The sequence below is a fragment of the Ascidiella aspersa genome, chromosome 6 (genome assembly GCF_963924565.1).
Source record: "Ascidiella aspersa chromosome 6, kaAscAspe10.2, whole genome shotgun sequence".
In the NCBI taxonomy this organism is placed as follows: Eukaryota; Metazoa; Chordata; class Ascidiacea; order Phlebobranchia; family Ascidiidae; genus Ascidiella; species Ascidiella aspersa.
The window spans coordinates 15,069,979-15,094,514 of NC_139452.1; the positions used below are offsets into that span (position 1 = coordinate 15,069,979).

General features: G+C 36.5%; 2 protein-coding genes and 1 non-coding gene across 3 annotated transcripts; 1 reads left to right on the forward strand and 2 right to left on the reverse strand.

Annotated features, from left to right (window-relative positions):
- Positions 1–2,441: 2,441 nt before the first annotated feature.
- Trnad-guc (transfer RNA aspartic acid (anticodon GUC)) lies at positions 2,442–2,514 on the reverse strand. The gene has a single exon. It is a non-coding gene; the product is annotated as a tRNA-Asp (tRNA).
- A 1,639-nt stretch (positions 2,515–4,153) lies between these two features.
- On the reverse strand, positions 4,154–9,201 carry LOC146140388 (phytanoyl-CoA dioxygenase domain-containing protein 1-like). The gene is made up of 6 exons (XM_083392612.1): positions 9,112–9,201; positions 6,392–6,517; positions 5,987–6,139; positions 5,324–5,542; positions 4,389–4,565; positions 4,154–4,162 (listed from the first exon to the last, which is right to left on the reverse strand). Exons 1-6 carry the CDS (start codon positions 9,199–9,201, stop codon positions 4,154–4,156), a joined length of 774 nt encoding a protein of 257 aa, XP_083248738.1.
- Positions 9,202–12,790: 3,589 nt separating this feature from the next.
- Positions 12,791–24,489, forward strand: LOC146140389 (uncharacterized). The gene is made up of 18 exons (XM_083392613.1): positions 12,791–12,923; positions 14,531–14,748; positions 15,271–15,362; positions 15,834–15,941; positions 16,474–16,600; positions 17,038–17,111; positions 17,354–17,483; positions 17,820–17,977; positions 18,413–18,543; positions 18,762–18,969; positions 19,578–20,459; positions 20,791–20,910; positions 21,092–21,223; positions 21,396–21,542; positions 21,838–22,032; positions 22,717–22,897; positions 23,209–23,356; positions 23,854–24,489. Exons 1-18 carry the CDS (start codon positions 12,874–12,876, stop codon positions 24,008–24,010), a joined length of 3,258 nt encoding a protein of 1,085 aa, XP_083248739.1. The 5' UTR covers positions 12,791–12,873; the 3' UTR covers positions 24,011–24,489.
- The last annotated feature ends 47 nt before the right edge of the window (positions 24,490–24,536 follow it).

Here is a 24,536-nt window from a genome sequence, read left to right on the forward strand (position 1 = left end):
AGGAACGACGCATGTCTGTTTGTGCTTGTAATTATAGCGTGTTCGCCTGGTAAAGTGTTAAATATTTCATCTCGATACTCATTTCCTTTCGTGGCCGTTCTGGCAAATCCAGCCGGCATTTCAACTCAATTAATCCTCATCGCAGTCGCTCTTGTGCTATATAGTGTCACGCTGCTGTTGGATTAAACACGACAGTCAACTGATGCATGCCTTACTTGCGAGACCAGTTTTTACTGCGCTGTAAGCCCTTTTATTGAAAGCGAGCTATGCTAAATTATGTGAATGTTCAATAAATTTATAAGCGACCTGACAGTATGCACTTTGAAATGCTATGACAGTTTGTTTAGTTTCGATTTGGTGGAGTTCAGATAGCACGGTGGTCATGTCTCACCTGTTGAAATATACACTGTCATGTTCATTGTTCAACAACATTTTTGAATAGTTTGGAGAAAAACACAACGCCCAACGTGGGGCTCGAACCCACGACCGTTGAGTACAACGCTCTACCGAATGAGCTAGGCGGGCGCTCGATCTATAAAGGACATAAGTAACGCTCATAGTTTTAAAACTATTGTACAATTATATTGACGAATCTTCTTCTAAAGATAATTATTAAAACAAATTCAACATGTTGAAACATAAATTTACCTTTGCTTATAGGATTTATTAATTTTAAAACAATAATCAAATTTTATTTGAAATACCTATTGATATTCATTTGATTCATCCATTGCTGTCATGTTCATTGTTCAACAAAAATTTTGAATAATTTGGATAAAAACACAACGCCCAACGTGGGGCTCGAACCCATGACCGTTGGATTAAGAGTCCAACGCTCTACGGACTAAGCTAGCCGGGCGCTACGGTCTATAAAAGACATAAGGAACGCTCATACTTATAAGATTCTTTAACAATTATATTGAAGAAATTTTTGAAGAAAATTATGAAAATAAAATTCAACTAGTCAAAACATAAATTAACCTTTACCTATTGGATTTATTAATTTTAAAGTTCTATTCAATTTTATTTGAAATACATATTTATATCCATGCGAGTCATCCTTTGCTGTCATGTTCATTGTTCAACCACAATTTTGAATAGTTTGGAGAAAAACACAACGCCCAACGTGGGGCTCGAACCCACGACCGTTGGATTAAGAGAACAACGCTCTACAGACTAAGCTAGCAGGGCGCTACAGTCCATAAAAGTCATAATAATGGTCATACTTTTAAAACTATTGAACATTATATTGAAGAATCTTCTTCTAAGGAAAATTATTAAATCAAATTCAACATGTTGAAACATAAATTTTCCTTTGCTTATACTATTTATTCATTTTAAATTAATAATCAAATTTTATTTGAAAAACCTATTGATATTCATTTGATTCATTCATTGCTGTCATGTTCATTGTTCAACAACAATTTTGAATAATTTGGAGAGAAACACAACGCCCAACGTGGGGCTCGAAGCCACGACCGTTGGATTAAGAGTACAACGCTGTACCGAATGAGCTAGGCGGGCGCTCGATCTATAAAGGACATAAGTAACGCTCATACTTTTAAAACTATTGTACAATTATATTGACGAATCTTCTTCTAAAGAAAATTATTAAAACAAATTCAACATGTTGAAACATAAATTTACCTTTGCTTATAGGATTTATTAATTTTAAAATAATAATCAAATTTTATTTGAAATACCTATTGATATTCATTTGATTCATCCATTGCTGTCATGTTCATTGTTCAACAACAATTTTGAATAATTTGGAGAAAACACAACGCCCAACGTGGGGCTCGAACCCACGACCGTTGGATTAAGAGTACAACGCTCTACCGAATGAGCTAGGCGGGCGCTCGATCTATAAAGGACATAAGTAACGGTCATACTTTTAAAACTATTGTCAAATTATATTGACGAATCTTCTTCTAAAGAAAATTATTAAAACAAATTCAACATGTCAAAACATAATTTAACCTTTAGCTATTGGATTTATTAATTTAAAGTTGTATTCAACTTTGATTTGAAATACAAATTAATTTTCATGTGAGTCATCCATTGCTGCCATGTTCATTGTTCATCAACATTTTTGAATAGTTTGGAGAAAAGTACAACGACCAACGTGGGGCTCGAACCCACGACCATTGGATTAAGAGTCCAACGCTCTACAGACTGACCTATCAGGGCGTTGCGGTCTATCAAAGTCATAAGTAACCGTCATACTTTTAAAACTAACAATTATATTGCACAATCTTCTTCTAAAGAAAATAATTAAAACATATTCAACATGTTGAAATATAAAATTACCTTTACCTATAGGATTTATCAATTTTAAAATTCAATTCAGCTTTTATTTGAAATACATATTGATATTCGTTAGAATCATCTATTGCTGTCATGTTCAACAACAATTTTAAATAATGCGGGGAAAAACAGATCGCCAAACGTGGGGCTCGAACCCACGGCGGTTGGATTGACAGTGCAACGCTCTACCGACTAAGCTAGCCGGGCGCAACGGTCTATAAAAGACATAAAGAACGCTCATACTTTTAAGACTCTTTAACAATTATATTGAAGAATCTTCTAAAGAAATTATAAAAACAAATTCAACATGTCAAAACATAAATTAACCTTTACCTATAGGATTTATCAATTTTAAAATTCAATTCAGCTTTTATTTGAAATAAATATTGATATTCGTGAGAGTCATCTTTCGCTGTCATGTTCAACAACAATTTTGAATAGTATGGAGAAAAAAACATCGCCCAAAGTGGGGTTCGAACCCACGACCGTTGGATTAAGAGTCCAACGCTTTACCGACTAAGCTAGCCGGGCGCTACAATATACAAAGAAATAAGTAATGTTGATACTTCAAAAACTATTGAACAATAGTATTGAAGAATCTTCTGTTAAAGAAAATTGTGAAAACAAATTCAAAATGTTGAAACATAAATTTAACTTTATATATAGGATTTATTAATTTTACAATACTAATCAACTTTTATTTGAAATACATATTGATAATCATGTGAGCTATCCATTGCTGTTATGTTCATTTTTCTACAACAATTTTGAACAATGTGGGTAACATCTGATTGCCCAACGTGGGGCTCGAACCCACGATCGTTGGATTAAGAGTCCAACTCTCTACAGACTAAACTAGCAGTGCGCTACAGTCCATAAAAGTCATAAGTAACGGTTATACTTTTAAAACTATTGAACATTATATTGAAGAATCTTTTTCCAAGAAAAATTATTAAAACAAATTCAACATGTTGAAACATAAATTTACATTTACATATAGGATTTATTAATTTTAAATTAATAGTCAACTTCATTTGAAATTCATATTTATATTCATGTGAGTCATCCATTGCTGTCATGTTCATTGTTCAACAACAATTTTGAATACTTAAACACAACGCCAAACGTGGGACTCGAACCCACGAACGTTGGATTAAGAGTCCAACGCTCTACCGAGTGAGCTAGCCGGGCGCTACAGTCTATAAAATACATTTAATATTGATATTCATGTGAATCATCTATTGCTGTCATGTTCAACACCAATTTTTAATCATGTGGGTAAAAACAGATCGCCCAATGTGGGGCTCGAACCCATGAGCGTTGGATTAAGACTCCAACGCTGTACCGACTGAGCTAGCCAGGCGCTTCTTTCTATAAAATACATTTAATATTGACATTCATGTGAATCTGTCATTAATCCATACTATCTTGTAGAAGAGAGAAAAAGTCACAAACTGACTGACGGTATGGCAACCCTGTTTATCATCGTATGTCTACCACTAAGGCTGAGCTCAAGCCACAGGTCAGTGAATTTGTGATTTTTCCTCTCTTCTACAAGATAGTATGGATTAATGACAGTCATGACTAACTATACAAACTGTGGTAGACAGTTGCTGCACAAGTACAATATAACTTTTTTACCATTGTACCTACAAATGCGTCTTTTATTATTATGCGTAGCAACAGCTTTCCGTTAAAGATAAAAATTGTCGCAAAATCGAATTAAACAAACAAATAAATAAATACGCTTTTGTTGCATGTAGTATGAAATATTTTATTGCTAAGCCAAAAATCAAGTGTAAGTACTTTACACGAAACAGTTGAAAGTGATATGAAATTCCGCACGTTAAAGACCCTACAAAAATAATGTAAAAGTTAATTTAGCATGCGGAATTGTTACAATTAATTATAAATATTGTTTTACATTAGCGTACATTCAAATTATAATTTAGCATCAGCTTAACTCTACTGGCTTATACTAAACTAAAATATGACAGAAAAATACCATATTTTAGGCCTAGGCCTACATGTTTACTTAGATGCAGTTCCGATTGATTTTATACGTTACATTTCTTCCATACCCCTTCACCGTGGTCAAAGTTATGACTTCTCTCCCATTCAACCATGCTTTTAGGTCTAAAGTTTACAATGAAAGCCCTTCTTTGTCGCTTTGTTCTATTTCCACCAGTGTGGTGAACTGTCCTTCCATGATGCAAGGTACATGACCCACTTGCAATAGGAGCAGCTACCAACTCACTCTGTATAAAAACCATCAACTTGTTTTATGTGATATGGTTTTATAATAAAATAACGTGTTTCGTTTATCTTCAACTTGGCGTACTGCAGTTGAGAAAATGTCAATATAAATTACAACCAGTGCAATTCAACCTGGTATACTGAATACCCAATTCCCAAGTGTCTACACAGTCAGAGCTAGGACATACAACTGACAAAAGGTAAAACAAAACAAAAAATATTATACAGTTTGTTTTGATTCATCCTGGTCTATGTTGTAGTTTTTAAGCGGTGAGGAAGAAACTATGTAACATCGCTCAGTTTTGTGACCAAATATGGAACCTGATATAATCACTTTGCTAAATATGTTTTTTTGCTTCTTATGCGAGGACTGATGCAGGCGCGAGGCGCGAGGCCATGCACCAACAAACATAATGTTTCTCTATACGTAAAATAAAAAAACACGCGTATGTTTAACGTAACATCTGTACGACGTTGTTCGCTCGATATATGGTGGCGCCCCAAATTCGGAAGTTTAAATCTAGTAATCGCAAAAAATGTAATGCTTGCCGTCCTTGAATGTAGTTTGACTCGATTACTTTATACATTTGCGCAGTCTTGCTATGGATAGTGGACATTCAAGTCACGTATGTTGGACTGTTTCTCAAACAAATATGTTATTTTCTAAACACAACAGTTACGCGGCAAACCTAAGAATATCTCTATAGTGTGCCACGGATAACATTTTGAGAATCACTGGCCTAGATTGCCGTGGCCTTACCTGGTCACCCTCACAACAAATTACGTGATGTCCAGGTTTGACCTTTTGGAAAGATCTGAGTTTTTCCTCTTTGTGCGAGCCGGGTACAAAGCACATGCAGCCGTTTTCGGGCGTGGCATCGTCTAGAGCAACCCAAACGGTTACCACGCGCTTGTCGGGCATATCCGGCCAATAACTTTCGTCTTGGTGCATCGGGGTCACTGTATCTGTACCAGGAGCCTGCGCATTTACCCACGACAAGTTTAGCATTTGAAAGTAAACTAGGATTAGACTTTGCGCAATACCAATAAACAATACATGTCATACAGGAAGTCAAGACCCATAAGCTGTATTTTATGTGGTAAAAAACAACTTTGTTTCAATATATTACCTGATTTTTAATATGTTACCTGTGGACTCAACAACCGTCAAGAAAGACCTGATATTTTAACAGGAATAATCTACGCCATTAAAATTGAAATGTAGATATAAACCTTTTTCGGATATCGATTGATAATGTGTATAAAATAGACCCTGCCCATAGTTAGATAGGAATTTACATTTTATGTTCAATATAAAGAATAATATCAACAGTTATTTTAAAATAATATTATGCCTTGTAGCAACACTTTATTCATTAACAATATGTTGCATATTAAAAAATAACACATATTTTATACCAACTTTAGAGATAAGCATGTCAAAATCAAATATTGCGTCGTTTCCAAGAACAATTTTTGCAATTTCGTGCGCTCTTGAATGAAGTTTTTCTTGCTCGAGGTTTTCGAAATATAACGACGGCCACATTATTTGACAAATATTTTCGTTTTTTTCCACCTAAATTAAAACGAAACTAAAGTAAACATTTTTTTTTACAATCTGTGGGCACATTTACACCAGCTTATTCAAAATCTTATATAGCTATGTGTTTTAGGAGGTCACAATGTAGTTGTTTTGTTTTTATTTTGCCCCCTTTAGTTATCAAAAAGCAAATAGCAAATATAAATCATAGACATCTATCAAAAAATCCTTAATTTAAACTTCACATCTTGTAAACTACAATCAAATGTTTTAAATTTATATTTTAACCTTTCGTTTGACGTGCGAACCAAGGTCCTGTCTGTGCATAGATGTATCGAACTCATTGCTCAATAGTCTGTCGTAAATCGATCGGTAAAAATCAACTTCTTTCAATGTCAGCAAACCTTCAATGACCTTAAAAAACATTATTTGCTAATAACCGAGATTGTCTAATTCGAAATATAAACAGGTGTCACTTTGAACTTCAAATTGTGTTACAACATTAACAAGCTGTCGCATAACAGTGTTTAATCACGTCAAACCAAGAATAAACACAATTAAAATACGTAGATTAGAGCTGCCTCTAAGTTATTTTTTATCCGGTTAACATCATATAACACTTTTAATCAGTTGTTTACAAGCTTCTCGTGACACCTTTTTCAGTTTTTGAAAACTTCTGCGACACACCAATTTTGGCTTATTCCATATATATCATATAAAATTATAATGATATTCAAATTTAGCAAAAGGTTCACATTTCTGGGCGGTTTGGTTTAGATTTGGCAAAAATGTACGCATTTCCACCCATGGTATGTACAACTAAACCACAGTTCAAGCATAGATTTACGGCTTTAACAATTTATAATCCCAATAAAGAATGTATTGTGTGGTTATGACGTTTAATGGAAAATTGAATTTACCTAAACCAGAAAGTTTCTGAAATAAACATCAAAAAAAAGGATTAATTGACTTCAGGTCCAAAACTAAAGTTATCTAAATAAGTACTAAAAAGATGTTTTGAAGCAGTAAAACCATTTAAATTATTGGATTATGATATCATGTTGAAGTTGGAAAAAACGGAAGTTTGACATTGTGCAAATTTTTTCAAAGATAGTTTTCTGAAGTTTGCCAAAACTTCTGAAGTTTGCTAATCCAGAGCTGCCAAACAAGCGGTCCTCCAGACGATTTCCTGAGACCCGCGTGATTATTCCATTTTTTTACGAGTGCGGCGCATACCATATTAGGCTGAGAGTCAGAGGCGATCTTTGACAAAGACAGTAGATACAAAGCTTATGCAAACACAAGAAGAAGGTGCGCTTAATAGAATACAATAAGAATATGATCTCTACCTCTATAGCAGGGGTCGGCAACCTACGGCCCGCGGGCCGGATCCGGCCAGCCAATGTTATTCATCCGGCCCGCCGCCTCTTGGACAAACTGGACACGAGTTCATTTCTAATACTTTTTGACTATTTTAACTACATAAATGCGAAAAATTTTCGCGCTTGGCGCGAATGTCCTTTCTCCGTCCGTTTTTATTTACGTTCTAATGCTGGTTTGGAACTAGATCAGCGCTTATTTACCGTTGCACCGTGGAAGGCTGCCAAGTGAGTCGCGGACAATCGGAAAACGTATTAAAAAATATTGGACAATATAATTTTTTTAACTATTATTTTTGTGAAACTGTAATAAAAACTCGCAAGAAATTTAAAAGAAAAGTTATACCAAAAATAAAAAACGCGCTCGCTTCGCTCGTTAGGTGTTCCCGGATTAAAATGGTTAACAAACACTCAAATAGATTAACTGTTAAATTATCGCGTTTTTTATTCAAAGTAGTTTTATTACAATTTTGCATTAGTAGTTGGGATGACGACGTGTGGACTCGAATTTCAAACCAAGCAAACGCTTATTTCGCGCTTTCTGCCAACATTGTACCTCCCTAAATGTAATTCAGCACGTTTTCAAAGTGCAAAAATATCCGCGGCCCGCCTAAGATACAGTTGTTTTAAAATTGTGATAACACGAAATCTCAGTTAACATATGTTGTGCGGCCCGCAGAGACCTTTCTGAGTTTGGTTTTGGCCCGCGACTGGAAAAAGGTTGCCGACCCCTGCTCTATAGGTACGGTCACTACAACGTCACCATGGGAATTTAAAAACATTGTTCACCTTGAGAATTACTTTTAATTCATTTTAGTGCCTGCGATTCATATCACATACAATTAATCGTACCAAGCAGGTGGAATCAAAATTAAAATATTTAAGTAAAACATTTCGGCCCTGTTACGTGTTTATCAACACTTAAACACCCAAATTAATTAATTGCCATAAGCCAAATCTTAGAGTTCATATTAATATTAAGTTATCTTACGAATTTTTAAATAGGGCTTTAGATTACGCGTTTCAGATTTCGTTTGCCAAATATGTTCTTCAGTTACATAATATCATATTTGATGATGCAAAGTTTTCCGTATTGTTGTGTGTAAAATTCCTGAGTTTTCCTGCTTCAGTTCGCCTAGTTTCAAACTTGACATGTAACCTTTAATCTCGTAATCTATAACTGTCAGTCTTGCGGGTGGTTTTCTCACGTTCTGCAAAACAAGCCACTTGTTTCGCTGGCGTCTGACTCCCGCTGCAAATTGGCCTTAGAATGGCCGCTGTAATGCCTAGCCATGTTTTCAGAGTGCCGGCCAGTCTTATTGGCCAAATATGACGTAACTTTCGTGTTCTTTTTCTTCCTACGTATTGGCTATATACATGTCGCTTTTTAACGGCTTTGAGCTTTTTCTCTAGAGAAGTCTTTTGCGAAGTTTTAGCCGACAGTCGCTGCAATAGGCGGTGGCTGTCTGTCTCACATTAACTTGAAAATAACGTTCACTAATGCTATTTGATAACGTTTTAATTCGTTGCAACAATATACTTTTGATTGGAATTTTAGTTGTGGTTATGACAGGCCCCCAAAAGAACAATTAAATAGTTGACCATTTTGTATTACCCTGGTATACTTACTAAATATCCATCTTTATCAAACTCTTCCTTCCATGTGCTTGCCTTTCTTTGTTTGTCCAACCATGCTTTTGTATCAAGTTCCAGATCCATTTCTATTGTTTAAATTTACAAAATCACAATCAATCTTACCACAGGTGTTCCAGCGAGAAACATGTTTAATTTCTATGTTGATGACTTTTTTCGATTCTAGTTTCGCAAAATGTTGCTAGCGAAAATCACATGGCGCAAGTTCTTACCTCTCAGTTTCTAACTGCAAATTGGTTATTTCTGTACTAGTTATTTGAGTTCATTATTCGTATTTAGAATTCTTAAACAGTTATTTAAATTGCGTTTTTTGTTTGTTTAGTCATTTATTTATAAAATTCCAAGCGAAACTGAAAATTAGGTGAGCACTTTATGTTTGCTTATCGCGATCGTAAGTGGTAACCAACGCAAATCCCAGGGATTTGTGGGTTGTGGGTCTTTTCAAAAAGGCCGTATAAATGCATTGCTGTGAGGCTAGGAATATCAAGCATCTACATGTAACGTTGAGGCGTTTTAACAATAAATCAATTCTTGATGTCGACCATCTCGAATATTTACTGTGTTTTTGTATAGTTTTATATATGTTTTGTCAAATTCTTTACTTGTTTGGCTTACTAAGAGAATCATGAACACGGTATTGTGTAAACTGTGCCTAACTGCATACCGGTACAATATAAAAATGAACAATAATTAAAATTTAGTCCTTCGAAACACGTAATTATAAACAAAAGTTGACTCACTAACAGATGTGAAAAAATGCTCTTTTTCCTATGACTATATAGTAAACAATTTGTTTTTTCCTAATTCTACTTTTTTTTTCCTAATTTCTGCAGTCGAAGCCTTACTAAAAGCTATACTGATATATATAATACATATATTATATATCCGACTAGTTAGTGTTACGCTTTTAGTTAAGGGCATTAAGCTGAATTCCTGTACGTCGACATGTTTATAATCATGCAAAGGGTGTCAATCAACTAGCACTATATTGAGCTTGCAATATTTGGCAAGGCACTTTGCTTAGTCTGTGTAATAATTATCCAACCACGACGTCACGTAGCCTAACGACTAACGTGTTTGCACAATGTATTTGGCAAAAAAGTACACAATCACATGTCTAGTTCCACTTTCATGCTGTAAAAAACTGAATAAAAAATCTCGTTTTTTGTATGGTTATGGTCTTATTACATTACGGAAGCAGAGTTGCTCTTCTAAGATTTGTGGATATTTTCGAGTATAGTGTCGTTAACGTGTTTATTTCTACGTAACATCCTTATTTTTGAGTGGTATTCTTACTTTGTGTTACATTTTTTTCAAAAATTTTTGTTCGTCAATACGTACGGTTTGATTATGTGGAAAACTACATTTAACTTTTTTATTATAACGAAAACAAATACATTACAAGTAATAGCAAAGGTTTCTAAAACGTATGTCTTGGGCCCTATTGGCCGATATTATATCCTACATTTGTTAGTTAGTAGGCTATGTTCATGTCAGGGTTGTTCGATATACGATTGTTGTTATACAGACTAATGATAATGTTTATTAATGGACCGAAAGCAAGTTTAAAAACATAGAAATCCTTTATAGGCGTCGTCCGATATTATTGTACAGCCTTACTAGAAACACATTTGAAAGTGATTTTTGCGTCATGAACTACTCGTTTCATAATAATAAAGTTACCAAAATTTGACACAAAAAGTAATATTCGCGATCGTTAGTCCTTATAAGACCGCCGTATATAAAAAAGTTTGACGACGCCTACAGTCGACTGTTGTACCGCATTTAACTAATTAGACAAATATGTAGGTTTTTTCTCGTGTATTAAGCTGCTTTCATTTAATGAATATTTTCGTACGGGAATGTTTATTGGACGTGGTAAATTTTTAAAACCTAAGAATAAAAAGTCGTGACAACAACTACTGGAACATATATAAATAAGGCAACAGTCTAAAAAGTTTTAATCATAAATGCCGTGAAATTCTTTCGATGAATTTCAAGATCAGGAGGCGGTACCACGGTAGCCCTAGAGACTGTTTTGAGTAGCGTTTGAGGCGTACTTGAAAATGTAACCGGGTGAAAGTACAATGAAGATAGGCCCATCCTTAAGCTGACCGCAGCGAGACTTAAGTTTACTTGACAAGCGTTAGAAACTGTTCCGCCTACAAGCAAAGAAAAACATTGCTAAGTTTTCGTAAAAAGTCTTAAATAATTACAGCCTTTGTGCTGAAGATAATTACGGTTCATTTATAAGTTATACTTAAATGTTTAATGAAGATGGTCGTACGAATCTGAATTTATGGAAGATCGTTTTATAGAAGTAAATCTACAGATTTAACCTCATTAAATCTTGTAGATATTTCACTTGTTAACATTATTATTTTTGAAACGTTTAAGGCCTAATTATTTCTGCCTGATGGGGGCCTATATTCAATGAAATTATTTTAAGGTGGATATAATGCTGTAGCGGAGTAAATAGAGGTATCTTAAATAGTCAACCATTTGGCTAAATGGTAAGTGAGTCTGCTTATCAGAAATGACAGCAATTCGTCAATCCTAGCAACTTGTTAGGTCACTAAGTTATTGTCAGTTACATAAAGTTAGCCCTAAAGCATTTCATTAGGGCCATAACTACCCTTTCAAGTGTAATAAAATCGATTTAGGTCGACTCCGGTAGTCCAATATTGCGCGCTTTCAATATGTGGTTCAAGATCATACCATAATCGCTGTCATTCAAATCGGACGTGCTTTGGCAGGTACAGCCAATAGGTAAAGAGCGAGTTCGTCTATTGTCGTGGCCAAACACTCCTGACATTATGAATGGCCAAGTAGGCCTCTGTTTGCATTGGTATTAAAGCAGGCGAGCGGGATTTAAACCAGGACGTTTTTCAGCGAAGCCCTCATGGCCCAATAGCTTTGGTCCAAGGGTCAGAAAATCGAGATTATTATCCTGAAATATTGCTACCTATCACAACTGAAACCAGGCAAATAGGCCAGACGACCTATTGAGAACCAGTCCTTTGAACGACAATTGTCCGTGTTGATTTAAGACATGCCGCATGCTGTTCAGCTTATCGACTGACACTTGGCTCTTGTTTGGATAGGAAAACCGTGGCAATAGACTGATTTGTGAATGACAACATAAACGTCTACGGGCACGCTCGGCTTTATAAATAGAAAGGCGTTTCATTGAGGATTCGTGATTGCTACTCGGAAAATAGTGTGTGGCCCGCGTATAGTAGAAATTTTACCAAACCCGAAACCTCAAACATCGTTTCTCTCTTTTTGCCATGGTCCAATATAGGCTTGTTGTTAGCGCTTACCTACCAGTGGATAGCTAAGAGTCAAAGGGGGAGGCAAATCATTTTCATCGTAAATGTATTAAACAGTTTAGCATGCGTTTTAAGCAAGCATTTATTTATCAAATATTTATACTAAAATATTAGGATGGTTTTTAATGCAATTTTACATTACAAATTACTGATGTTTGTAAGTCTAATTAAATTGTTTTTAAGTCTAATATATCGCAATAATGTTCTGCCTTTGTCAATAGTATTCCCTATAACTATTATCATTTTTGACAGTCCGATTTTGGTAATTACTTATTTTGAGTAAATCTTTAGCCTAATGTACTTTTCTTAGCAGAATACTTATATTTTTGCCGATTACGTTTCTAAAGAGGTCAACAGCAAGTTGAAGTTGTAATTTATAGTTGTACTGGACTGCAGCTGTAAAAAAATGCCTCGTTTTTCACCTTTGAAGAATAAAACCAAGTCTGTCAAAGTTCAGTAAGTAACTGTGTTTTTTTAACTATAGCTAGTTTAAAACTTTTTAAACAATATATATATTGTGAGTGTAAATGTTTATTAATTTAAGTTTATAGCCTGACATACGGTAAGTCTAATGAAATTCAGACTGAAGGCTGAATCAATAATAATAAAAAAACAGATTACACTGGTTGTCAAGTGGTCGTAAATGTGAGTATTTTTATTCTGATATGATACTAATGCAGACAAAAATAATAAAATGAATAGACAAAACAAAGCAATATTATTATAAGGTTCTTACCGCAGGAATCAATACTGTTAAAAATAACGCAAGTTTGTATAGATAATGCTACAACTAAACAATTTGCCCATCCATTATGAAGTAACACAAAACGTGAAAGGTGGTTGCCAACACCAGAAAAGATGGTTTACGTTAAAGCGACGCCCTGAATACTTAGGTCTACTACTTGAAAATAATGATCATTCTTGGTTAGAGCGTCCCATCCGGGCATCTGGACAAACACTCGACGACTTTATCCAATCGATTTTTTTCGCCCAACTTTCCCCGGGTCTTGTTTTCTCGTATTGTTGGGCGAAGCGCCCACTCGTCTAACATACGCCTAATAGGGCCTTTGCTGACTGGTGGTGGTCATTCGTTATCCGATGCTCTATCCTGCCAGAAGACTGTGCCGAGTTAAAAAAATACAGATTTAGTCAAATTTGCTATAATCGGAGAGATTGCGAAATGTACCTAAATTAGAAAAAAAAGCTTCATGGTATGAAGGATTTTGTGTAAACTTTTAGGTAACAGTCAAAAGGAAGGTGATGCATTTGTAAAAAAAAATTAGCTTTATAGCGTATAATTTGAATCACTCTATGATTTTAAGTTTATTGTGATTGAAACTCCCGTGAACACATTTTTAACTGTGTTGAATAATTTGAAATATTGAAGAGATATAAATTGAATAATTGGAGAGATTTTAAAAGTTGTCGGCACAGACGTTAATGGATGGGCAGGAACGAATGAATAGAAGAGGAACGTTTGATAGTTGCGATGACATGAACCGTGGTGCAGCTGTGCGCTCCGCTATTCCCGTTACGCCGCTTATCAGAGGAGCTCGAAATTATTTTCCAGACGGACTTAAATTAAAAAGCTTAGACCTTTCAGCGTCGTTTCGCCACTCCGACCGTCGGCTTACACCGGCGGCTCAGTCGGAATCGGACAATATCCGCCTTCACTGGCCACCTACTACTGCTCATCCGCGGTTACGCGCGCGGGGAAGAACTGGTTTGTCGGCAAACAGGGATGACGAGGTATCACGCCAATCAACTGTCCAGCATCCTTCCACAGCTTGCGCCACAACGGCTCGCCAGTATTCGCTGGGGCCAATACTTCCCCGCTATCCACTGACGCGCGACAGGGTGATCTACGCACAGAAGGCAGACTTAATTGCCACATCATCCGATAATCTCATCCATTGGCCAATCGAACGCTATACGGGTGACGCCTTATTAGTTGGTAGGCGGCACAGGAACATCGATTCTAAATCTTGTTCTTCTTCAGAAGAAAGCGGGGAATCGATTTTGCCGCCTACGTCGCCACTATCGTCTTCTTTTATTTCCTCTAGGAGCGATACGAGCGCCGGGAAAACTTCTCCGCGACAGTCTTCCGTTAAAAGTTCAATCTCTTCCTTGGAAGTCCCGAGCACATCTTCCAGTGTGGTTAGTGAAGAGTCAAAGGCAGGACAACCTTCCATCGAATGGCCAAACAATGTAGACTTGGCAGATTCAAAAGCTGGGTTTCAAGTCCACGTAAGAATACGGCCCCTGGATGAACAGGACATTGGTAATTGCTTTCTTTTCTGAAACTGTTACATCAGACATCGGTAGGCTTTTTTCTGATACTGTTACACTAATGTAATCGAACACCATTTATTACAAGAATTTTGGAAACAAAGATAATAAAATAAATAAAATATTTTATTGTTAACTATATATTGGCAATTATACCGCTGTACAATATGGGTGGCACCCCTAAGTCACATTCGCCAACAGTGGCGTTTTACGCGTTTTCAAGCGCCGATCTACACCACAGAGATAACACAACAACGTAAATGTCACTAAAATAACTGCTATATATTAACTAAACTATCATAAATATATATTACAAATGATTATACTGGCTATATAAAATTGCCAATTTTGCCGAAACTGTAAAATTCGAAAGAACTGAACCGGGATGTAAAAGTGGTTTATTTGGATTAGAAGTACGAAAAATTGGGGAATGGGGAGCAAAGATAGGATATATTTCCTCTCAGAGTTTTCAACATAAATCGCCATATGTTACATCTTAATATTCTAACATAAGGTGGAGCTCCATCGAACCGTTTACGAAGTACTACAGTGAAAGAAGGAAGAACAATCGTACTTTGCACAAGACCAAGCGCAAAGAAAGAAAATGTAATTGATCAACAAATTTAAATCTAATTTTAGATCAGCTGCTAGCCGTTTGAAATTTTTACTTTGTCCCATCATATGCTTCGAGGCAATTTTTATTTTGATTAACTGACTACAGTCTCAAATTTTAAAACAATCCCAGGTATTAAATAATTAATGAATTGTGTGAGATCTTGAAATAATTTTGAAGCTTTTTTATTTTATATTGATAATTCACTTTTTTACTAGGCCTACGGTATATTTTAATTTCTATTTGGAGGAATTGTAACTGGAATGGCAATTCATGCAAGTCTCCTTAGATAAACTTTATGCTTATGTGAATATTTAATTTCAACTTTCACACAGCCAAGTTAATTTGGAAAGCAGTTGTTTTCGCACATAAACCACAATGTCCTGATGTGCACCCAAGGGCGAGCTAACCAACTTGAAACCAATAGAAGTGAACATACATTAAGTTGTTTCCTACTCGTACAGAACGGCAACAAGCACTCTTTTCACTTCGATCGAGTGCTCGACGAGGCGTCGACGCAGAAAGACGTTTATGACGTCACAACTCATCCGCTTGTTGAAATGATGTTGACGGTTTGAAGCGCCGCCTTTGTTTCGTCATTTGTTTTCTTTTTAACAGTGGTTGTTTGACTATCCAGCTGTAGCTTTACTTTACAGTTTGTCCTTTTATTTCAATGCCTATAACTATAAATGCTACTTTACCAATGGAAATTAAGAAACAATATAAATTGAACTATTAATCGACTGGTTGATGGCTTGACCCGTGGTCTTGAAGTAACTAAATACTGCTATTATAATTCTACTAATCTTAAAACTTGAAATAAATTGGGAATTATTATTACTTATTTAGTTTACGTATATTTTATTAAATGTTACAGACAAAAAAACTATAACATCAAAAAATGTCTAAAGATTGACTAGTTTCCATCACAAAAGTCCAAGGAGTCAATTAAACACAACTATTTAACATAAACTCATTTCTAACAAAAGATAAACCTTTGTTACCTTGCGCAACTCAATGTAAAGCGGTGTTGACTGTTGCCAACCGGCTCGCGCCCTCGATGTTTGCCGTGGTTTTGGATAAAAACGCTTTGCTCCTGCTTAGGGTCACCACACCTGTGTCGTTACGTACGGCTCTCCTGGCACAGGCAAGAGCCACGCTCTCTTTGGCAAGGCGAGCAGCGGCAAGCACAAAGGGATCATTCAGCGCGCAGCGGAATCGTTGCTTTCCCGTATCCTTTTTGCTTTTTAGCTTTTGTGTTGTTCTTCGTTTTGTTTCGATAGCGATACTCCTTGTACAGTATGCGTACAACGTGTACAACTTCCATTCAGGTAATTTATTAGTTTTTATTTTTGAAGGTAATTTCCATAGTTTTCCGTGGAGGATTTTTATTTGCAGTAATTAGTTGAAAATACTGTACAATTTAAATAGTGTTTTCCACTTGGATTTATCATCAACAACGAATATCGACCGTTTTTGTAACCTGATTCCCTGAAGTAGGACTTTTATTCCTGATAATACCAGTTTGTTATACACCAGTTTGTTATACAACAGCACTTTCAATCATTATCGTAAATTTCAAATGTTTTTTCATACCTATATTATTGAATTGTATTATGCTATTCAGAATTGAAGAATTTATTTTAACTGTTCATAATTTACAAAAAGATAAGCCCTCAGAAGGTGTAAAACTCTCTATGTCCTTTCTTCAACTCTACAACGAGAAGTTCTACGACATTCTGGTGAGTATCAAAACTGGTTTGCATTATAATAGTAAAATAAAACTATTGTGTGGCGTGCATTTTAAAATGTTCCCGAGTAACCTTCCCAAGTAACCTTCGCTTAAGTTAACACCCTAGTAAAAAATTAAAAAAAATGAGTCAACAAACGATCAAATTTGACACCCATGAGAAATATAGAAGCAACCTCAAATCACATCTTATTAACGTTGGTGAATTTTAGTAAAAATTAATGAAATTTGCAGAATTCCTCAGCCACCGATAACATTCGTTTCCGGGATAACTACGACTCGTCGACGTTAGATGGTGTCACGATGATGACAGTGGAAAATATCGATGACGTCGCAAAACAACTGCGAAGAAATCCGAACAGACGTTAGTAGCCTACCACCAGCATTATCAGTTTCATGTGAGATATTAAGCAAATACGCCGGCGAAAAGCCGGACGATAAGCAAACAGGATTTATGAGAATCGTTCTTGGTTTTAACATAATTTGCTGATTAATGCTTTGCCTTAATATTTACAAAGGTAATCGATTTTTTGAAAATCTTATGTAACCATTTCTTTTAATTGATTCTAAATTTCTCGTAAATCACCATTATTTTACTACTTGATATATGTCTTGTAAAGTGCCAAATATTTTTACTGTTAACAATTTTGCAAAAAGAAACACAATGTATCATCTAAATGCCAAACACGTGTCTGTACAGTTCGCGATGCAGCCAGAAGTCACACAATCTTTACACTGTACTATTGCAAAGAGGAAGAGTTGATAACCAACCAAGAAGGCGGCGATTCAGGAACTTCTCAAACTGTTCGGACAACGGAGGGAAAACTGGTCTTTGTCGATCTTGTTGGAGTCGGTAGGGTGGGTAACTTTTAGAAACTGAATTGTTCGTTTAGCTTGTTTAGTATAAAGTCCAAATAACTTAAGCTGATATTATTGGATATCTTGTAGTTACATCACTGTATTGGATGCTTACACCAAATACTGGTTATAATAACTTCTAACATGATGGATACATCTTGTAATTATAAAACGGATAACCCAGTGCAATGTTATAAAGCTAACAACGCGACTGTTAGTAGCACTGTTTGGTCCATTCATATATTGAATATCAAATAAAAACATAGTCACAACTTAAAAACATGTGTATCAAGGTCACCGTTTCAACAAAACAAGTATCAATAGTAGCTAACTTTTTAATGATATAAAAATATAGAAGTGCTACGGCCCAAACTAAAATAAAAAAGCGGCCGATGTACAACAAGTTTTAAGTACTTACGAAAGTTGATGTTTTAGTCAACAAAGCACTCAACGCACGAGTCGTCTGGAAATAACGCGACGGCCAAGGCGAACAAATCCCTCCAAGCTTTCAGCAAAGTTATACAGTCGTTGTCCGACCGTGACAATCAGCACCAAATAAATTACAGGTATATTGACAAAAATATGTATAATATTAAAATTGCTAGGGTGTAGATTGTTTACTTTAAAATGGAGAACAAGTTACCGTTTAGTAACAGCGGAAACATAAACTCTTTTAAAGATCTTTAATTTAAAATATGCCTTATTACATGGTTAACGCCCACTATAAAGCTCGAATTGCATGGTACGCAAATTTGAATTTAAAATCTATATCTAATCGATTCAGGGATTCAAAGTTAACGCGATTGTTGAAAGACTCGCTTGGCGGCGACTGCGCAACTAGGCTGCTAGTGACCGCCTCTTCGTGTCCAAACTCTGCACATGAGACACTGGTCTGTCTTCAGTTCGCCACCTCCGCCATGATGGTAAAAAACCTTCCATTGCCCCACGTTTCGGAGCGTCAAATCGAAGAGGAACATCTGGCAGTGGCGGAGGTTAGTGCGCATTTGTTTTTTAGTTTGTCCAATGAATCACTTAGATCGGCCACGTCATTTCGTTGTTGTTTGTTTTTCTGTATAAATCATATGATCGGCTATGTTGTTGATTTAAAAGATACAACTCATAAATCGTATCTTGATAATGATTGGCAACATATACTGGCATGCAAAATTACGAGAACAACACTTAAAGTCAAGTGGAATAAGTATCCAATGGCGGTTTCTCGTTGTACAGTGTGATGTCAAGTTTGAACAAGGAAGGTAATTTGGGATAACAGTGGTTTAATTGCATATATAAATGATAACTAAAAGTTACCTACAAACTCCAGTTTCAGTGGCAAGTTAATGCAAAACGCACATTACCACTCAAGCACAGTTCACAGTTTAATTATCCATTTACGGTTGATAATAATTTGATTATTTTAAAACCGTAACGTATGTGTAAAAATACATAAACTGTTGCTTTAACCGCCATTGTACACCGTCAGACCGTCACGCAATAAAACCTATAGTTAAATGCGTTTAAAGCAGAATGTATGGTTCGTACGAACATTGCAATTATATTCTTACCAAACAAACGTTATTCGTTGCTTGTTGAGAATCAGATGTCAGTCGAATCGAACGGCGAAGCAGGCGATGGAACGTCAGCAAACATCACAGAGAAATCCCATAAAACAGCCTCTTCAACTTTGCCCCCGATCAACATGAGACCGTCGCTGGTGTGCGGTGCAGGCGGCGACGACTTCGCGGCTTCAACGTCGGCAAATCACAACACTGGTGCAGCAAACGATACGCCAAGTTCCGGTCGCGTGAGAAAGGGCAATCTCCAGAGAAGTTCAAAGGGCAAAAGTGCTGAAATAGAAAGCAATAAAAAGTCGAAGAAACGCCACAAGTCTAAGCCAGCCGACTCTTTAAATTCTCGTTCGTCTAATGGAGACAGCAAAGAGGCGGCAGCAGGCCAATACTGGCAAATCGACAGTTCTGGAACGGAATTAGTGCCATGCCCCAACGTACTTACTCTTCCTCGCATTGGGACGCCTGAAAACGGACGTCACCCATCAAAGAAAGACGTCGTTCCGCTTGGTGACAAACGTTTGAGTTTGGAGTCTAAGGGGGAGTCGCCGGCTGCAAACTCTTGCCGCGACTTAAATGACGTAAATAATCGAACTCCTACGCCGCCAACTGACGGAAATCCACACAATTCACATCGGGTTAAGCATCCTGGTATTCATAAAGACGTAGATGGGTTTGCGGATCGTAAAGATGCGTTTGCCGCATCGTTAGTTCCCGCATCGTTTGACGTCATTAACAGCAGACAAAGTAACTCCACCTTAGAAGCGTCATTAATGGTAAAAGGTTCTCCCTCCAAGCTCGAATCTTCGTCGTCGTCAAGTAAAGAGTTGAGATGCTGCTCCAGATGTCTAGAGCGGGAAGAGCAAATCAAGGCCAACTACGACCGGCTCATTGTGTTCTCGAAACGAGATCGGGTGGGAAATAATAGCTTTACATTTCATTTGTACGATATATGTAATACGGTTCTTAGTCTAATACATTTTGGCCTAACAGTGTTTTTAAAATAAAGATAATGCTTCAAGGCAATGTAGGAAGGAGTAACAACAAGGTTATTTAGTACAAAAATATTATTTAAAAAAAAAATCAAATACTTTGTTTAGCTTAAGTGCTGTTTATTACTTTTTTAAAAATACCGACAAATTCAGTAGGCCTAGTGATACCTAAAATAAAATTTGACAAATCGTTAAATATTGCCATTCATACACAACACTTGGTATATTTACCCAAATCTTACTTTTACTCTAGGACTTAAAGCAGGAACGAATTGAAGAACTAGAAAAGATGCTGATCACCGCTCGGCAGAAAGACCTTTGCGCTGAAATGGATGTCCTCAAGCAAGAGCGTAATAAAGAAAAGAAAATTCAGGTTAAAGCAGCAATGTTTCGCTTTTCACTAAAGATACAATATGCCCTCTTTTATACGAATTTATTTTCGTTTCCAAATAAAAATTAAATTTTACTTTGTTCTGTTTTGAGGCGATGAAAATATGGTAGGCCTACTGTTGACACACAATTGTTGCCTCGTGGTTTACTAAGTATTGGTGCAGGATATACTAGAGGAACGGCTTAAGGCATCAGAGGAAGCAGTAAAAACGTGCAAGAAGCAGATGGCGCAAATGGTCAGTGCAAGTGAGATGGCAAACTTGCAAGAGTTACGAAGAAAGGAAAATGACTTCACGGTTTGTAAAGGAAATATACACATACAGGAAATATACACATACATTCATATACATTTTCAACAATGTATAACCGAAAAACGAAAATATGATATCTCATTAAAAGTTGTATATTTTAATTTAGAAAATAAACCATCTTGGACCTTGTGTTTAATGTATAGGGTTACCTTTTTAGAAAGAGCAGCACATTCGAATCGATTCCCTGTCCAAGGATCTCAAAGAGCAGACAAAGGGGGCGACGCGGATGCTTGAGAAAAAGTCTGACCAGATTCGCGTTCTGGAAGAGGAGCTTAAGACGCTCAAGGAATGCATGACTGAGAAGGTAACTTTAAGTATAGCGGTCTATCTGTTACAAAATCAATTTTAGTCCACATTCGTGTAGCGAAATATAACTGGACATTCTTAATACAAGGACGTTGCGTTCTAAATCAGCGTTTTCTGATTTCAGTAACAATTACAAATAGATTATCTAGAAGTGGTTTAAAAAATAACTAAAGTATACGGTTGTCTCGTTAAAGATTATACCTTAATTTTTCTTATATTAGAAATAATCTAAATTAAGCTTATTGCATTATATGTTAATTTTTGTTTAACATTCCGTGTCATGGTTTTTCAAGGAGCATGAAGCTAAGGCAGCTTTCTCAGTGTGGCAAAACGATTTGAACAAGGTCACCTTGGAGAGAGACAAAATGGCTTCCATGTACGAGGGATCTGCGCGTGACACGTGCGCAAAACTTGCGGCTGCCTTGACACAAGTTGAAGAACTCAAGACAAAGAATAACACAATGGAAACTGATTTCAAAATCGAAATTGTATGAAATACATATAGTTTTTTTTAAAAAGGCGTTTGATTACTAATCATACTGTTATGGCAATGATGTAATGTTTTGGTGTACCGGTATTGTTACAGAAACAAAATAACAACGTTTTGATTACAGGGTAGTTATGAAAAAATGTCACGCCTAAATTTGTCATGGCAATGATGTTGCAGTTACCCAGGTTAATAAAGTAAATTGCTGTGCTTAATGAACTGGAATTTCACTTCGCAGAGTCAAACATAGAAAAATATCAACCTAGATAATTTCTAGACTTGGAAACGTTAACAATTAATTAACCAGAATCTATATATTTATATTTTAAAAATCTAAAACACAAAACGGCAGTTCATTAACCTGTTAAAAAACCTTCCAAAACCTTTCTAAATGCAGATGCTTCAGCATATTGAGATTTGAAAACCCAGTTCGTTACAAAAATATGGCAATAGCCTAGCAGTTCTAAGTTCCAACGCCAATACTTGCCACATAAGTAGGCAGGACCTATACAACAAATAGCAAAAATGATGAGTAGGCAGGACCTATACAACAAATAGCAAAAATGACAACTTTTTCAAGCTTAGGTTTTTGTCCTTCTCTTAAGATTACGCAACCACAACCCATCCGTTTTTTTGGTGGAATTTAATACAATAACTTTGAACAATGGTGTTTGCGTTCGTTAAGGAGAAACTAGAAAAACAATTTGCAACAAGTGAACAAAAGCTGGCAGACAGCCAACGAGAACTAGAGAAAGAAAACCAATCGCAGTCCAACAAGGTGATTGTTGACAAGGGAAAGTCTACAATTTTCACTGGAATCGATGCCGCTACAAATACTGAAGATGCAATGAAGGAAAAACTTAGCGGTAAGAAAACAATTAGTAGCTATTTCTGCCGTGCCAAATGAATATCACATGTTGTTGGCAAAATATATGAAGTATTATCCAATCAGTTGATACCTGCTGTTCTTGTTAGGTAATAGTTACGGTAATTTATTTTAAGGTGCCTCTTTTATAAGCAACATCGCTGGTGCAATCCTGCGTTTTAGTCTAACTCTAAGCAATCACATCCGTTTTGTGATATGTGGTTCAAACTGAGAAAACAATAAACAATAAGCCCTTGGATTACAATGGGCATATGAACGCAAGTTTGTCTGAAGATTTTTATTGCTATATAGGTCTTGCCTACTCGATCCAGTGCCTTCGATGTGCTGCAAAGTACGCGTTGGCAAATGGTGAACTAAACGACTCGCCAGATGTCAGGGATGCAGAACTAAGGATCCTTCTTTTTCAGGACACGAAAAACCGAGAGGTTCTCGTCCAACTGTGAGTGTTTATAACAATAGGCTAGATTAGGGATGACCAACCTTTTAGCAGAATTGGCCGCATTGCCACTTTAAAAACTTCGCTGGGCCGCAAAACCCAGGGGATCAGGTCATAGATTGCGACATATCGCGATGTCATTATACAACTTAACTTATAAAAAAACGCTCTTTCAGTTTCAGAGTGAACTCGTGCGCAGATATGCAAGTCAATATTGGCCTTATCTCTCAGAGCGCTAAAAATTGGGTTTACATGTCGTATCATGTCATGGTACGACTCCTCTGGACTGATGAATTTCCCTAAAACGGTCCGCAATAACACATTTAAAAAAACTCACATATGAGATCAGGCATACATCAAATACTGAAAGTGAGAGTATGTGATGGGCCGCACGTAAACATCAGGCGGACCGCAATGCGGCCGTAGTGTAGGCCTATAGCAGTACATTAATAGTTTGAAAGACTTCTTATTGGGTTACCTGTACGTTTATTGCACTACAGAAAGCGGGAGCGTGACCTGCTGCGTGACGTCATGAAGATCATGTACATGCGACAATGGTTCACTGAGGAGGGAAAGCCCCATGTGAAGCGCACGTTACGGCGAGTGGGCATCGACGGCCGAGATTTGGAAGTCGTTCGAAGAAAGTCCTTGAAATAACTGGTTTTCAGGCTGGGACATAGAATAATATGTTATATATTTAAAAAATGACGTTTTGTATGTTGCCTCAACTACAAACAGTAATGTATCTACAATAATATTACATTTGCCTATCTAATTATTACTCGGACTAATTAAGTCGCATTACTGTTGTTTTATGTTACTCTGGTCCTTGTTCTCGAAACCAATTATTATAATTCACGCACGGTTAAGACAATTTGTCGTTGCTTCGATTTTAATGGAACGTACGTTAACGAAACTAGCATTGCCCGGGTCAGCAAAAAGGCAAGTTTTTCCAAATTTAAATAACACATGGTTTGATGTTAATTCGACACGAGTTTTCACAAGTACAATATTTAACCACTTATTTTTTTATTAACCAACAGTCCCTTGAGCATGTCAATTTATGTCGTTTGCGCTGTACTATCTTACTTTCCTCCTGTGCTGCCACTATCCATTCACTGACCAACAGCTTAACTTATTTTTCGTACTATACGTCATTCCGTCCTACGGTTGTACTGCGTGC